Below are 15890 nucleotides of genomic sequence, written 5' to 3'. Positions count from 1 at the left end.
GTTGGATCAATTTGAAGACCAAAACACAAAAGTTGCGGCAAGTTGATCTTCCGTTGGAATTGTGGTGATGACAACCATAATCTTCTTTCCGAAGGGATGAGAAGAAGTCTCAACATCTTAACCCTATGGTGACCACAACCCATCAATAATAGTGAAAATGGGAAAAATTAGTTTCTGCACACAAAATTCATATCCGTCAATTAAGCGCACGATTAAACATTAATTTAATCATTTTATTGGGCTTATCCATAATGTCGATCCTGTGTGTTATAACATTAACATGTAAGCCCACCAAATGGACAAACAAATCCCAACATCTCTAACTTTGAAAGTTTCTATACTTTCTTGTGTCTTAGTTGTCAGAAATGGTTCATCATCGGTAAATTTGATATAAATGATATTTGAATTCGGAATTGACTTCTCCTTGCGCTTGTGAGATGAACTTCCTTTCATTTGAATTGAAGATTTGAAGTTGACGTGATATCGAAATAGCATAACCAAGACACCGTTGGTACGATATTGAAATAGTATCATTTAAGGCCAAACCCAAACATTAGGCACGGTTCAAGATTTTGAACCTTGGGTAGGACTTCTACAAGTTTTAAGACAAGAATTCTGTTCTCAAGTTGGCTCAGATCAAAAAATAAACGTCGATACCAAATTTATCATGATTTAGACTTTGTATTAGAAAATCTTATGCTAAAATTTATGGTATTCTTATTTGAAATTTATTTTAATCTTGTATTATATTATGATAATTTAAATATATTCCCACATAGCAGAGCTTTTTTTTTGTTTTTTTGGATGCTCATGGTCACATTAATCTTGGATTTGGATTGAACTTTTTGACTCTAGTTCCAGGCTCGGTTAGGCAGAGAAAATGAACTTAACCCTGCACCATCTGTCTTTTCCCAAGCCCCGCCGCAATCATCCATTGACTTTCTCTAGGCATGATTGTGAACTTCTGCTCTTGATGCTAATTTACATGATTAATTTGTCTTGGTTGAAAATATCTGCCTTACATTTTCAGCCGTTTGAATTTTGTTTATTTTTCAGCGTCTCTTGCACAAGATTTGAAATAACCTGCTACTGTTACTACTATCGACTACTGGTCATTTCACAAAACTAAAACTACAGAAGCAAAGTTTCTGCGGAATTCCATTCTTAGTTAATATAAGCAAATGTTTTTTTAATAGAATTTTAGATTCAAACCATGGCGGGACTTATGGAAGGCCCGAAGGAATTGCGCCGCTGGAGCAACAAGTTCAGTTATTTGCAAAAGCTGGAGCTATTAAATTTCCTTTACAAGAATCGAGTGCTTGGATGGAGAAGGTATGTCTTCATGTGCTGTTATGTTCTATGTTAATATACTAGCTTGATATTACATGTTAATATTCATCTAAGATGGTTCCAGATTAAGAGACTTCACCTTCTGCTCACGGTCAAGGAATCTGCAATGGATGTGCCATCCAATCTAGATGCTAAACGGAGAATCTCTTTCTTCTGCAACTCTTTATTTATGAATATGCCTAATGCTCCTAAAGTCCATGCCATGTTGCCATTTTCGTAAGTCCACATTGATTAATAATTCTTTAAAGTGCTTCCTTATTAATTTTTCTGATCCCATGATTATTCTGATCTTGCATGAGGAAAAGCCTTATCCCAAGTTTTGTTCAAATGCTTATTGTTATCCTACAGATTCAAATAATCACTAGTTGTCAATGCTTTTGTAATATGTTCTCTGATACTGTTTCAATTTTAGTCATGACACAATCCTTTACAATTCAGAAACTATATATTTGAAATATTTCCCTTCATGTTGAATTGCAAAATCAAAGTTGAACTAATTCCAGTATATTCCTCTAATTATGATCCTTCTATCTTTATATCTGATATGTAGTTGAATATTTATTCAAATTTTAATATTCCTTTGAGAGCATATATTTTAAGAGGATACTACGTTGCCTTTCAGCTAAATGTAAAAATATGCAATGGTTCTTGTTTAATGTTTTATAGAGGATTTATACAACCTGACATTTCGTATTGCTTTGTCATTGTCCTTTATCCTTCATGTCAACTTGTTTTTTCCATTTACTTTGATGAGGGGGATAAAAATAAGCTTTTCTTGCAGTGTGTTGACTCCCTATTTCAGGGAAGATGTTCTTTTCTCTTCAAAAGAAATTGAGGAGCCAAATGAAGATGGTGTTTCCATTCTATTTTATCTGCAGAAGATTTATCCAGGTTCTATCCTATTTTTTAGACTAGCAACTTCACTTTTCGTAATATTTTTATTTCTATGATTAAAATGTACATTTTAGTATCTTATTGTTCCGTCATTCTATTGTAGATGAATGGACAAACTTCCTGGAGCGGATGGGATGCAGGACAGAGGATGAACTCCGTGATAGGTATGACGAACTGGAAGAAGATCTACGCCTTTGGGCATCATATAGAGGCCAGACTTTGACAAGAACAGGTATCTATGGTGCTACTGCGTGAAAGACATGTTTTCTTGACCTTATTTACAGGTATTTATTTTTAATAAGTTCTTTATGATTCCAGTTAGAGGTATGATGTACTACCGGCAAGCTCTTGAACTTCAAGCTTTTCTTGACATGGCCAATGATGAAGGTATCTCTAGTCAATCTTTATATATTCTCCGATGGTTTCCATTTTCTAAATGGCTAGGCAATAGATTTTACATACCATACTTGTTTTCAGATCTCATGGAAGGTTATAAGGCCATTGAGCTAACATCTGTGGAGAACTCAAACGTTGGAAGATCCTTGCGTGTACAATGCCAAGCTATAGCTGATATGAAGTTCACATATGTAGTATCCTGCCAGCAGTATGGTATTCAGAAGCATTCAGGCGATCCTCGTGCGCAGGATATTCTACAACTCATGACAGCGTATGATTTACTGCTGTACTTTGGAATTAATGAATATGAGGTCCCAGTGACAAAATGTTTAGTTGCTTTCCTGAATGTCAACTTGCCTTCAGATAATCATATTTAATACTCTTTATCCTGTATCTTGCTTGTCTGAACTCTGAAGTGATCATTGGGGATAATAAATATGGTATTTGGGGTTTGTATTGTTATCCTTTTTCAACTTATTACTCATTCCTGTTAATTGATGATTATGCAAGGGCGAGACTCATGTTTTTAGTACACAACTAGACCATAATCCCGTCAGAGTGTCGCTCATATCTTATTTCATCCAACAGATATCCATCCCTTCGCGTTGCTTATATTGATGAGGTTGAGGAGCCTAGCAATGATGGATTGAAAAAAAATGAGAAGGTTTATTATTCAGCATTGGTTAAGGCTGCTTTGACTAAGGCTGGTGAGCCAATTCTTGACCAGGTAATTCTGTTATGCTTCATTATATGCTATTGAAATTGAGATTGCTCTCTTAGCAACTGACCATTCTATGTTAAGTTTTTAAACCAGAAGCATACTAGGATGAAAACAGACTTGAGATCTCCAAGGGTATTGTTAAAGAACTTGCGTAAAATTGATATCTTCCTATTTACTATTGATAGGCTTTATTTATCAGTTAAAAGGTGGTGGTGGTTGTCCCCTCTTTTAATTAGTTATGATATCATCGGGGCATCCGCTGAGATGCTTCTTTCAACTTGTCTCTAATTGTTGCTTTGAGATCCATAGTACATATGCTATTGTAGGGGATTCACAGAATACCTCTACTAATGCCTAATACAAGCGTTGATGATTTTGGCGGCAACAATATTGTAGCAATATAATAAACCAAACACACATATAGGGTTTACATAGAAAAACTCCTTGAATGATCAATGATAAAGAGAATACAACAACATCCAAGCTTTTATCCCACTAAGTGGGGTTGGTTATATGGATCCTCCTACGTCATTGAGCTTGATCTTTTATTATATCCTGTATTTATATTTTCATTAATTTTATCATTGTTAATTAAGTTTTTTTTTTGTCTCTCTCTTCATCGATTAATGTGCTATTTGTCATAGTCTTATATCTCTTAATTAGGGCATTTATAGGTTGCTTAAGTACATATCCATACCATTTTAGATGTGCCTTTGAGTTTTTTCTCAATTGGCGTAACTTTGAATTTCTCTTTAATGTTCATATCTTTTATCCTGTCCATCCTCTTTTGTCCACATGTTCACTTTAACATCTTGATCTTTGCGACATTCATCTTTTGCTCATATGCTCGATTTATAGTCCAACATTCAGCTATATATAACATAACAAGTATAACCGTTCTTTAGTAAAATTTCCCGTTAAGCTTCTTGCACTTGGAGAGAGGTTGCTCATTGGGTTTATCTTTGTCCAAATCATCAAACATGTCAGTCAACATGAGCATATTTGTTGAGCATTGATAGTGGATCAGCAGTGTGGCACTAGTTGAAACAGAGAAGGGATTGAGGGAGAGAAGAGAGCAGAGGAGAGAAGATACTGGAAGAATCTAGAAGATGAGTACCTTTTAGAGAGAGACAAGTAGTTAGCGGTTATATGGGCATTGACAGTGGATCGCAAGCAGAAGGCAAAAGGAATCAAGGGACAGGAAGAGGAGTGTGTGGAGAGAGAACGAAATTCAACCATTCTTAAGCTTCTAAAAATATTACTACCTATCCTATATATATAATTTTGGTTCAGTTTTAAATTGGCCAAAATAAATTTAAATTTAGTTTAGTTTAAACTCACTTTATTCTAATCATCATATGGACTCCATCTAATCTTAAATTGACTTTCACTCAATCTAAAATTCAAAATATTAGTTCGAACAAATTAATTAATGATTTAAAAAATTTATAAATAATTTCAAATATAAAAATTTGAACGTGATAAACTTTGATATCTAATATTGGTAAAGATTTTCTGTGTTCTGATTTTTGTAATATAGATCGAAAGAGATCGGGCAAGTAAGCAATGGGAAAACTTAGCTTTGATGTGATCGTTTCGAGCTTCTTCTCTTTGGTTTGAACATCAAAGTACAATTTTAATTTGATGTGAAGCTTTGATCAAATGAGTTTATTTGATTAGGCAAAAAAAATTCATTTATTTATTTTTATTATTTTTGATTCGTTTCATTAAAATAACACATGATTATCATAATGTTTATCTTTTATTATTTTTAATTCATTTTGTTGAAATAACAAATGATTATCACAATAGGTTTTGAATGATCAAAATATTTTTTTAAAAAACCTTTATCTGGTTCAATTTGAATTTCAAGGTGAAAAAATTTTAAAATTCAAATTTTATTTTATCAAAAAATCTTAAATTTAAAATTTATTTAAGTTGAGTTTGAGCCAAATTTCTGATTCTTTATTTTTAAAAAATTAAATTACTAATTCAAAATTTAATTTAAATCTAAAATATTATTTTAAATCCTTAAATTTTTAAAATTTTGGATCTTTTTATTTTTGTCCACTCTAATAAGTGTAGTTATGTTGAAAAAACAAAACCAAATTAAAATCAAATGCTAGAAATTTGAATTATTTCACCACATCCAATTTTTTATCTAGATTTTATCACAGTGAAATTTAATACTCAAAATTCTTATCAAATTCTCATGGGTAAATTTCAAACACAATTATATAATATTTGTTCATTACAAACAAATTCACATCCTCAACAATGGAAGTCTTTTTGGCTTTAAAATTTGAAATTGTTTTAATGTTGCAAATTCAAAAGCAAGGCATGCCCTATTTTATAGAGATTAGGGTAATGTTATACCTACAAAATTTATATACATTACAATTGTAAATGATTATGAAACGAAAGAAGTATACAATTAATTTACAAGTGAAACTTGATTGATTCCAATCATTTTAAAGTAAATAATTAATTACTTACAAAAATTAATTTAAAGTTATTATAACATATACTAACTAAAAATAATATGTTATTATTACTAACTCAATTAAATAAGGGTAAAAATCAAAAGGGCGCCCCAAATTATGTGAATCGTCAAAAGGGTCTTCCTTTTTCAAAAAAAGTCAAAAGGGCACTTAGGGCACTCCACCATATTTTTCATACCGAATATACCTTTATTCCAATGTTGTTGTAGCAACTACGTGTAAAAAAATTTAATTCAACTCGATAAAAAATATATACATAGAGCAAAAAAGATAGTTCAGTGCACAAAACTCACGCCAATGTGGGATCCCGAGAAAGGGTTAAATCACATTAGGTCTATTGTATGCAGAAGAGACTGTTTTTGCAACTCTAAGCTCTAACAACAAGGTCACACGACAATAATTTTATTGTTGCGTCAAGCTTCCCCTTTAAAATCTATACGTAGAGCACTTTTATATTAAAAGAATATTCACTAAGTTAAAATTGTTCAATCTTCATCAAAATCACTTTAACATGATGAAATTCATCATAAACATTTTATAGCAGCCAAATAATAATTGTTACAACTGTTTTTTGGTGAATTTGACCATGTTGAAGCGATTTTGATTAAGTTTGAGCAATTTCAATCAAGGTGGTAAAGAATTTATTGATATTATAGTGCTCCATGTAAAGATTTTTTGACCAAGTTAAATTTATTTATTTTTACACGTAGCAGCTACGATGTAGCTCCACAACAACGCTGTAACAAAGGTATATTCGGTATGAAAAATATGGTGGGGTGCCTTTTTTTATTTTATTTAAAAACTGAACTCCCTTTTAACAATTCACATTATCAGGGGCGCTCTTTTGATTTTTGCCTATTAAATAAGTATTAAAGCTCAACCAGCACAGTACGATACAATATCGAAATTGTATCGTTCCATTTAGACACCGCAATATAGTATTGAAAGCTTATCGTTCCATTTAGACACCTAAACTCTGGCATGGTTTATGATTTTAAACTTCTCAAAATAGACTTATGTGCGAAGGCTGAGAATTTTCCACTCCAGTTAGACACCTAAACTCTGGCATGGTTTATGATTTTAAACTTGATCAAAATAGACTTATGTGCAAAGGCTGAGAATTTTCCACTCCAGTTAGACACCTAAACTCTGGCATGGTTTATGATTTTAAACTTGATCGAAATAGACTTATGTACGAAGGCTGAGAATTTTCCAAAGAGGAAGAACAAATTCCCATCAGTAGAAAAAAAGATGAGATACTCAGATTTGAGTAAATTAAGTATGAAAAGCATATCTTTTGAAGAATTAAACAAATGCACATATTTGGAGATGCTGGAAATGAACACCAGAACAACAGTACAGGAGAATCTTAGACCTGAAAATTGAATCTGAGGAAATCTTAAGAATCTGCCAATATTGGAACTATTCTGGAAGGAATCGCCTGAATTGGTTGCTGCAGAACTGGATGATTTCCTGGTGTTATACTGTTATTGCTGAAGAGAAGAGAAGCTGGAATCTCTTCCAGAAACTCAAGGAGTTGTCACAAACTGTAGAGAACATCTATACTTCATACTGAGCAGACAAAATTGCAAAGGTGAAGATAAAATAGGGAATGCACCGGAGATTACAAGGTTTGGTTTCACTCTTGATAAATAACAACAGTTAGCCTGAGGTTGAAGAGGGCTGCATATCATTTGCGGGTGAAGAAGATTCCTGCATGGATGAAGAGGGTTGGAATTTGAATTCTGCTTTTTATACACGGAAAAACAATTGGTGTTCTTACTTGTGAAGAAGATAAATACCTAGTGATCCTCTTGAGTTGATACCATGTTAAATGTGGAAAATTATTCTAGTATTCCCCTCTGTTGTATATGTTTGTGTTACTATAATCTTCTAGTTACACCCTAAACAATTGTATTTTACAACTAGGTACCTATATATTTACATTTATCTCTACCAATTCTCAAATACATTGATAGATTAATCTTTGTATTCGTATGGTATTGGCATGCAGCATTACTTTATTCTGTCTTTACTAGTGATGAATTCTTCAATTTCCCATGTCCATAGCCAACTGATGTGGAAGCCTTTCTCTCCAGACTTAACTGAAATTTCAGACTGTAGATATGAATATCTCTGGCATCTCTAAGAACTAAAGTACAACCTATGGTTTTCTTGGTTAAGTCCCCTTGAATCATCAGACCACTTGACTTTAGGCACTGCAATGTGATATTGCTCAACATTCACACAGACTAGTGTAACCATCCTCTACAGATGATGTGGCAATAACAACTGAGGTCTCTTCTCTAGAGTTTCCCTGATTTCTAATCTTTCTTGAGTAACATGTTTGTTTTTATGTCACCAAGATTCCAACAATGACTGCAATTTACCTTATCTACCACTAGATGATCCCTTTTTTTCTCAAACTATCTTCTTTTTCCCTTGTTTACCCTGACAAGAGTGGTGTGTTGACACACATATGTTTCCTCATGGTCTCCTCATTAAATAGTTTGTTCTTAACAAAAAATATTGACTACAACTCCATCTGGTGGTCCAATTGTACTTGAAAACTTTCCCATTTATCTAGTAGGAAACCTTTAACAATTAGGTTTGTACTTCATCTAAAAAATCTTCTCTTTTTTATAGACAACTTGTTCCCCTTGGTCTTCCTAGTATGAAGTTTATCTAGCTTTATCACTAATACATGTGTATGAACTTCATTTACAATGTTTCTAGGAATATTCTTTGTTACTCTTCAAGTGGGTCTCTACTACTATTCACATGACATGGAACTAAAGAACTAATGACCATCATGTGCAATTAGTTTGGTATCTACTCAACATGATTCATCTACACAAACAAAACATAAATTGCAAAATTCACACAAATAAACACTCACAACAATCACAATAAGGTCACTAAGCAAACTTCAAAAACAAAAAGACAAACCACAAAAGTGTTTTCACAAATTACAAAACATAAAGAAAATGTCTACAATAAAGTACGACAAGATATAGGCATAGAATTTTATGAGATATACAAGGTCAAATAAAAGGAACTATTGGTGAAATCCCAAATATCCCCAAAACACAAAGCGTCCTTGCGGAACTAACAAATTTGACTCCAACCACAAGAGAGAACTAATATCCTCTCCTAGAAGCCCTAAAATGGAAAGAGAAGGGGGTCATTAGGGAATACCGAGCAGAAGGTGTCATGTCTCGCATAAGCTAGGCTTGTTGTTACGCTAGCTTCGCTCGTCACACGTGAACTGTAACAATATTAGAGCAAATATATATAAAAACTAACCATCTATCAACATACATGTCTTTGAAATAACTCCACTAGTCTTAAGCACATATCTCAGCAATTTACTAGGAGATCAAAAACTCCAAAAGTGGATATAAGAAAGAAGTAAATGATATCAAAAACGAAATATATCATGTAATAGAATCCAAGGAACAAGCCGATTTAAGAATAATAATTTGTTATCATAGATTTCTTTTAGATCAACTCTTAGACAAATTTATCATTTCTCGTATTTTCTCTTTTATTCATTTACAAGTATTCTTAATTAAATTTATCAATGAATCCACATATATATTACATATGATATACGACCCACAATTTGTTTAATAAGGATGCGTTATATATGTGGATGAATGACCTGCATTCCATCCAAAATAAAGTGCATTATAATCATATATAAATATACAAGGTGAACGACCTGCAATCATATATAATCATTCACGCACGCATGCGTCTGTCCGTGTGCGCGCTGTGTTATGCTTTATGTTCACTGGATCCTAACCCATGTTAAAAGATCTACAAAAAAAAACCTATCATGTCTTATTTGCACATGACTATCACAAAGATATAACATGTAGAATATTAAATCAACAAGCACGCATGCGCACACACACATATACAACCTATCATCCAAAATACAATCACCAATCTTTTAAAAATCTCACAATTTCACTTACACCATGAGCCTCCATCCTAACTCCACTCTCCATACTTACTACTTAACTATCACTCTAATCTCTTCTTTTTAGCCAAAACAACATCCTCTCAAAATCCACCCACCTCAATACGCCATCATTTCTCCCAACTAGGTCTCCGTTATCAAGTATCTCATAACTCAACACTTGCAAAGAAAACAAACAAGTATACCACATTGGCTCACTTGTTCATTCCTCAACCACCACAATCTCATGGACTCTCCAATGAAATACCCACTTAATCCCTCAGCAACTTCTTTTGGTTCCATCCAATTCAAAGGCAGGAGGAAGAGGAGCCTATGCTGTGATTCGTCAATCATACTCCAGATATGCCACTGTGGATGGAAAAAGAACAGATGGTTCACACTCATCTGTAACAGTTGGAGTTGAAGAACAACGAAGATTCATGTCTTTACAATGTCAATGCACATAGAAACTGAAAGGTTGCAACAACATATAGGTACGTATGATTCTTCTTACATAAGGAAGCCGAGAAGGACTAATTCACACATGAGGAAGTGGAAGGCAGTTCCACTGCTGTTGGCTACATACAATGGGTGGCAGAGGAACGGATGGCTGATGTTGTTGTGTGGCCATAGGTACATGCTATACAGTGACTATTGGAGTTGATGATCAGTTGCTAGTGCTGTAAGTGACTAGGCTAAAGGTGGCCTTGGGGTGAGTGTTAGTGACCATTGTGACTAACAGCAGCAAAACAGCTAAGGTGATCCTGTGCAACTGACAGAAGCAGTGACACATGCTAGCAGAGCAATGAGCGACTGCTACTGCTAATAGTCACGGGTGGAGGCACACCATAAGCTGCAGGTGAATGAGCGCGATGAACTGCAGTAGCGAAGTAGTGATGACATTGCAGCGAGACACGGGTGCAGGAGCAAGAGGAACATGCGCAAGAGAGAGGAGATGGGATCAAGAGAAGGGAAGGCTGCAACAAACAAATGGTGGAAAACGAGGGTTTAAGTTATTCACTTAAATAACTGTAGGGAGTATATTGGACAGTAATCAGTGGAGACGCTGACTAAAATATTAAGACAAAAAAAGAGTTATCCCAAAAATAGTTTGGAAGGTGAGGGATAGCCAGATAGAAGAAACAAAAAACCGCACGACAACAATCTACGGAATACAAACTGTATCTCAGTATCTCAACAAACAAGGAAAAACAAACAACCGATTTATAGACACCATTGGTTAATTGACAACAAAGGATTAAAAGGTGCTTGTGCATCTGGCTTGGTACTGCCAGTACCTTATTAGTAGGTCCTCCAGTTGCCTCTTCGCTTAGGGCACTCAGAATAGAGCTTTAAGTAGATGTTTATGGAATATATCTATATCTTGCCTGCCCACCTCTTTTGGTTCCTTAGAAAGCAAGCTTCAAACAGCAGCCCCATTGGCCAAAGCTGATATCCTTTGGGATTTCCCTTATGAGCCTACCTTCAATGGATATGAAATCTAAATAACGCTTTAAGAAGTGTAGCCATCCGCTCGGACTGGACCAGTCCAACTCCAGTTCATGCAGAATTCAGATTGAACCTGAATTTGAGTCCATAGCTCCCCCAATCCAAATCCACCTAATAGAAGCCTCGAACAACAAACTTAACCCGTAGATGAACCCTAATTTCCATATCACTATCAGAACTAATTGGTTCAGCATTAATAACTTCTAGTTACTCCAACTCCATAATCCTCTAATTAGGCCCAATAAAATCCAGCACATAGAATTCTCATCCACCCATTGCTGCATGTAGTCACATACTTGTGCAGTAATTTCACTTATCATCACTCATGTCCTTGGACTTTGGATCACCAACTATCAATTTATGAAATAGATTAAGTCTTCAATCCCTGTTTTCTAGATGTTGCTTCCATTCAGAGTTATCATTTACAGGAAACCAAGCCTGATTTCCATTTGCTGAAAACTAATAATATCTTTACGAGTATTTGATGAAACTTGTGACGCTGGCAGTTTAGCATTAGTGCTGCAAAACTAGAAATAAATGCACACATAGGCACACAAAGGTTTATATGGAAAACCCCTTAAAGGATCATAGGTGTTTGCCATGGTAAAAAAAACCACTAATAAACAGGAAAGGAGGATACATGTAGTTTTTTACCATGAACAAGAGATAAAATCTAGACTATGCTAGGTGTGAATCAAGTAGAAATATTTTAATTAGAGCCCACCATCTCTCCAATCTTGGGAGTGGAACCATATCTCCTCTATCAGTTTTACCTGGTTTGTGTTGGAAAATACAAAGCAAATTTGAAATGTGGAAAAGAAACGAAGTGGAAAATAATGTCTGTCCACATAGCTACACATGAATGTTGGGAGAACAAGCTTGAGAATCTGAATAGCTGTAGTAAAGGCTGGTGCTTGTTAACAGCTGCATCAAGATGTTTAATTAAAACTTATTCTTCTTTTGTGGAACAGGTAATCTATCGCATTAAACTTCCAGGTCCTGCCATTTTGGGTGAAGGGAAACCAGAAAATCAGAATCATGCTATTATCTTTACACGAGGTGAAGGTTTACAGACTATCGACATGAACCAGGTAGAGGGTTTTTCACTATTTCTTTCATTTCTGTTTGGTTGCCATAGCCATCTTAGGTTATCATTATAGGAACACTACATGGAAGAGGCACTGAAAATGCGAAACCTGCTGCAAGAATTTCTGAAAAAACATGATGGTATGAGGTATCCATCAATACTTGGAGTCAGAGAACATATTTTTACAGGAAGGTAGGTTTATAAGTTTGACTCTGGATTATTCTTTTTTTCTTCTTTTTCATAATAGGCAAAATACTCATTGTTTGTATCCGAGGCAGTGTTTCCTCTCTTGCGTGGTTTATGTCAAATCAGGAGACCAGCTTTGTAACTATTGGACAACGTTTGCTTGCCGATCCTTTGAGGTGAGATTTCTCTCTCAAACACAGACACTCATTTAAACCAGGTGCAGCATAACTTGTTCACATATACGTTCTCAACTTCTTTTGATATCTGTGAATTTCAATGTTTAAATGCTATAAATTTGTTCTCATAATGCCATCGTCGTTGGCAATTTGTATTGCATGCCTTATTTTGTCATATCATTTATTAGCTAAGTTAAAATGATGCAGCATAATGAAAAAGAAAAACATTGTTTTGGCTGAAGGATATTTAGTTGATGTAGAATTGGTTAATGTATTTATAAAATGAATTTATATAACAGAAACAGTTGTGATTTCTATAACATATCTTTTTCATTGACTTTGTCCTTAGTGTCTAACTTTTATTCTATGTTATTGTATCATTCTTGTTGCTGTTATGTGATCGTCTCTTATTTTTGTTTCTAATTATATTGTATTGAGGTGTTAGTTCATAGCTGAAATTGCTAATTCTAATACTATCTCAGAATTTTGCTGATTTGATTATATTTATACTCATGCTGAAACTCTTGTCTGTGACATGTCCAGCACTATTTGTCCTTGACAATGTCTTCTTTTCCCTAGTCAACTTCCACCTATTTTCTAATTGATGTGTTCGACATCTGTCTTTACCTGAAGGATATTGGTATATCTCAAATGCCACTGAGATGATGAAATTCTTTTCTTGAAAATTTGATTGTCAAATGATATTTTTTATGCAGAATATTTATATGTGTGCTGTTTAAGCATTTATAAATTCATTGAGGGTTGCAATGCTTAAACCTTTTTTCTCACTGGTTTGTTTGTAAGCCTCCTTTTTTTTACTTATTTATAAATTCATTGAGGGTTGCAATGTTTGAACCTTCGTCACTGGTTTGTTTGTAAGCCTCCTGTTTATTTGTTTATTTATAAATTCGTTTGCGTAGTTAATGTGACTGAATTTCCTGTTAAGTTTAATTTTACTTATATATTCACCTACATAATGATTTCCAGTACCTCTTTTGTTGTGGACTATGGATGAATTTAATTACCAGACACAATTCAAAAAAATGTCATTATGTCTACATCTTTTGCAGACTTCTTCCTTACCACATACACATCCATTTTGTATCTCTAAAGTTGTATTTCTTCATGCATAGGGTCCGATTTCATTATGGTCATCCAGATGTCTTCGATAGAATTTTTCACCTAACGCGTGGTGGTGTAAGCAAAGCATCTAAAATTATCAATTTGAGTGACGGCATATTTGCAGGCATGCAACTTAAATAAATCAGAACCCGTATCTTGTAGATCTGACCTAATGTTACAGACTTTCTGTTGGCAGGTTTTAATTCCACTCTCCGTGAGGGTAATGTCACGCATCATGAATATATGCAAGTTGGCAAGGGTCGAGATGTGGGTCTTAACCAGATCTCACTCTTTGAGGCTAAGATAGCATACGGAAATGGGGAGCAGACATTGAGTCGTGACATATATAGGCTTGGCCGTCGTTTTGATTTCTTCAGAATGTTGTCATGTTACTTTACCACTGTGGGTTTCTATGTTAGTACAATGGTATGGCTTACATACTTTTCTATATGTTGCATAATATTTACTTTCATCGATGCTGAAATTTTACTCTGATGCTAACTGCAGGTAACAGTACTAACTGTATATGTCTTTCTCTATGGACGATTATATCTTGTTCTCAGTGGTCTTGATGAAGCACTATCAACTGGTAGAAGGTTCGCGCATAACCAACCTCTTCAAGTTGCTCTAGCGTCCCAATCATTTGTGCAACTTGGATTTCTCATGGCACTGCCTATGGTGATGGAAATTGGCCTGGAAAGAGGATTCCGTACAGCACTGAGTGAATTTATACTTATGCAATTACAATTGGCCTCTGTTTTTTTCACCTTTTCCTTGGGGACCAAGACACACTACTATGGGAGGACGGTGTTACATGGAGGTGCTGAATACAGAGCTACAGGTCATGGATTTGTTGTCTTCCATGCTAAGTTTGCTGACAACTATAGGTTGTATTCTCGTAGTCATTTTGTCAAGGGTCTTGAATTGATGATTTTGCTTGTTGTATACGAGATCCTTGGGCAATCTTATAGAGGTTCAGTGGCATACATTTTTATCACTATTTCAATGTGGTTTATGGTTGGCACTTGGCTTTTCGCACCTTTCCTATTTAATCCTTCTGGATTCGAGTGGCAAAAGCTCATTGATGACTGGAATGATTGGAACAAGTGGATCAGTAACCGTGGTGGGATAGGTGTACCACCAGAGAAAAGTTGGGAATCATGGTGGGCAAAGGAGCAAGAGCATCTGAGGTATACGGGGAAGCGTGGGATCATTTTAGAAATAGTGCTTGCCTTACGTTTTTTCGTCTACCAATATGGGCTTGTATACCACTTGAATCTAACAAAGCATACCAAAAGTGTGCTGGTAATTATTTTCACTACTTGCTATTTTTCTGATTTTTCTTGGGCTTCGATTGTCATTACTTGAGCATATGAAAGACAAGGGGAATAATTATTTTCTGAATTTTGTATGTTGTCAGGTCTATGGTGTTTCATGGCTTATTATCTTGGGGGTATTGCTCGTCGTCAAGGTATATTTGTGCTTTTTAACAATTCATAACTGAGTTATTTTAGTTTTTGAGCATCTAGCTTGGGGCTCATCTAAATATCCCAACGTGTTTATGGGAAATGCCTTCTTATTGGGAAAAACAGATTGTCAAATAGAAGTATTTTGATTGGATTTAAGCTAAATTGTCTTCTAAGTTTGTAGCTTATGATGTTTCCTTTTGGGGTTTTGAGTAGATATTCGTTAGGAATTGTTATTGTGAATTTGATAGTCTAATGTCTTCTCGTTGCTGCATTTACTTTTTCATCAGTTGTCAGTTCAACTAACTGTTTCATTGTTTTCCTAGACTGTCTCAATGGGAAGACGTTTATTCAATGCAAATTTTCAGCTGGTTTTCCGATTGATAAAGGGACTCATCTTTGTAACATTTATCTCAGTCCTAATCCTATTAGTAGCAGTTCCTCACATGACAGTGCAAGACATAATTGTTTGCGTCCTTGCTTTCATGCCTACTGGATGGGGTTTGCTGCTGGTT

The 15890-nt window shown here is 34.8% G+C and overlaps 1 protein-coding gene across 1 annotated transcript in view; it reads left to right on the top strand.

The window, feature by feature from the left end:
- LOC141819827 (callose synthase 3-like) overlaps positions 1–15890 on the top strand; it is a 68593-nt gene that overhangs the window by 52167 nt on the left and 536 nt on the right. Inside the window, exons 20-34 of the mRNA XM_074707085.1 lie at positions 1197–1332; positions 1415–1566; positions 2132–2241; positions 2348–2476; positions 2563–2631; positions 2722–2911; positions 3229–3367; positions 12310–12429; positions 12499–12617; positions 12704–12787; positions 13921–14033; positions 14106–14335; positions 14417–15214; positions 15330–15380; positions 15702–15887. Coding sequence (XP_074563186.1) covers positions 1197–1332; positions 1415–1566; positions 2132–2241; positions 2348–2476; positions 2563–2631; positions 2722–2911; positions 3229–3367; positions 12310–12429; positions 12499–12617; positions 12704–12787; positions 13921–14033; positions 14106–14335; positions 14417–15214; positions 15330–15380; positions 15702–15887 — 2626 coding nt within the window. The remainder of the gene's footprint in view (positions 1–1196; positions 1333–1414; positions 1567–2131; positions 2242–2347; positions 2477–2562; positions 2632–2721; positions 2912–3228; positions 3368–12309; positions 12430–12498; positions 12618–12703; positions 12788–13920; positions 14034–14105; positions 14336–14416; positions 15215–15329; positions 15381–15701; positions 15888–15890) is intronic.

This window comes from Curcuma longa, unplaced genomic scaffold, assembly GCF_044706935.1.
Source record: "Curcuma longa cultivar G26 ecotype Majalengka, Jawa Barat unplaced genomic scaffold, ITB_CL_G26_1.1 utg18532_np1212_1030455_RagTag, whole genome shotgun sequence".
In the NCBI taxonomy this organism is placed as follows: Eukaryota; Viridiplantae; Streptophyta; class Magnoliopsida; order Zingiberales; family Zingiberaceae; genus Curcuma; species Curcuma longa.
This window is presented reverse-complemented; position numbering and strand designations above follow the sequence as displayed.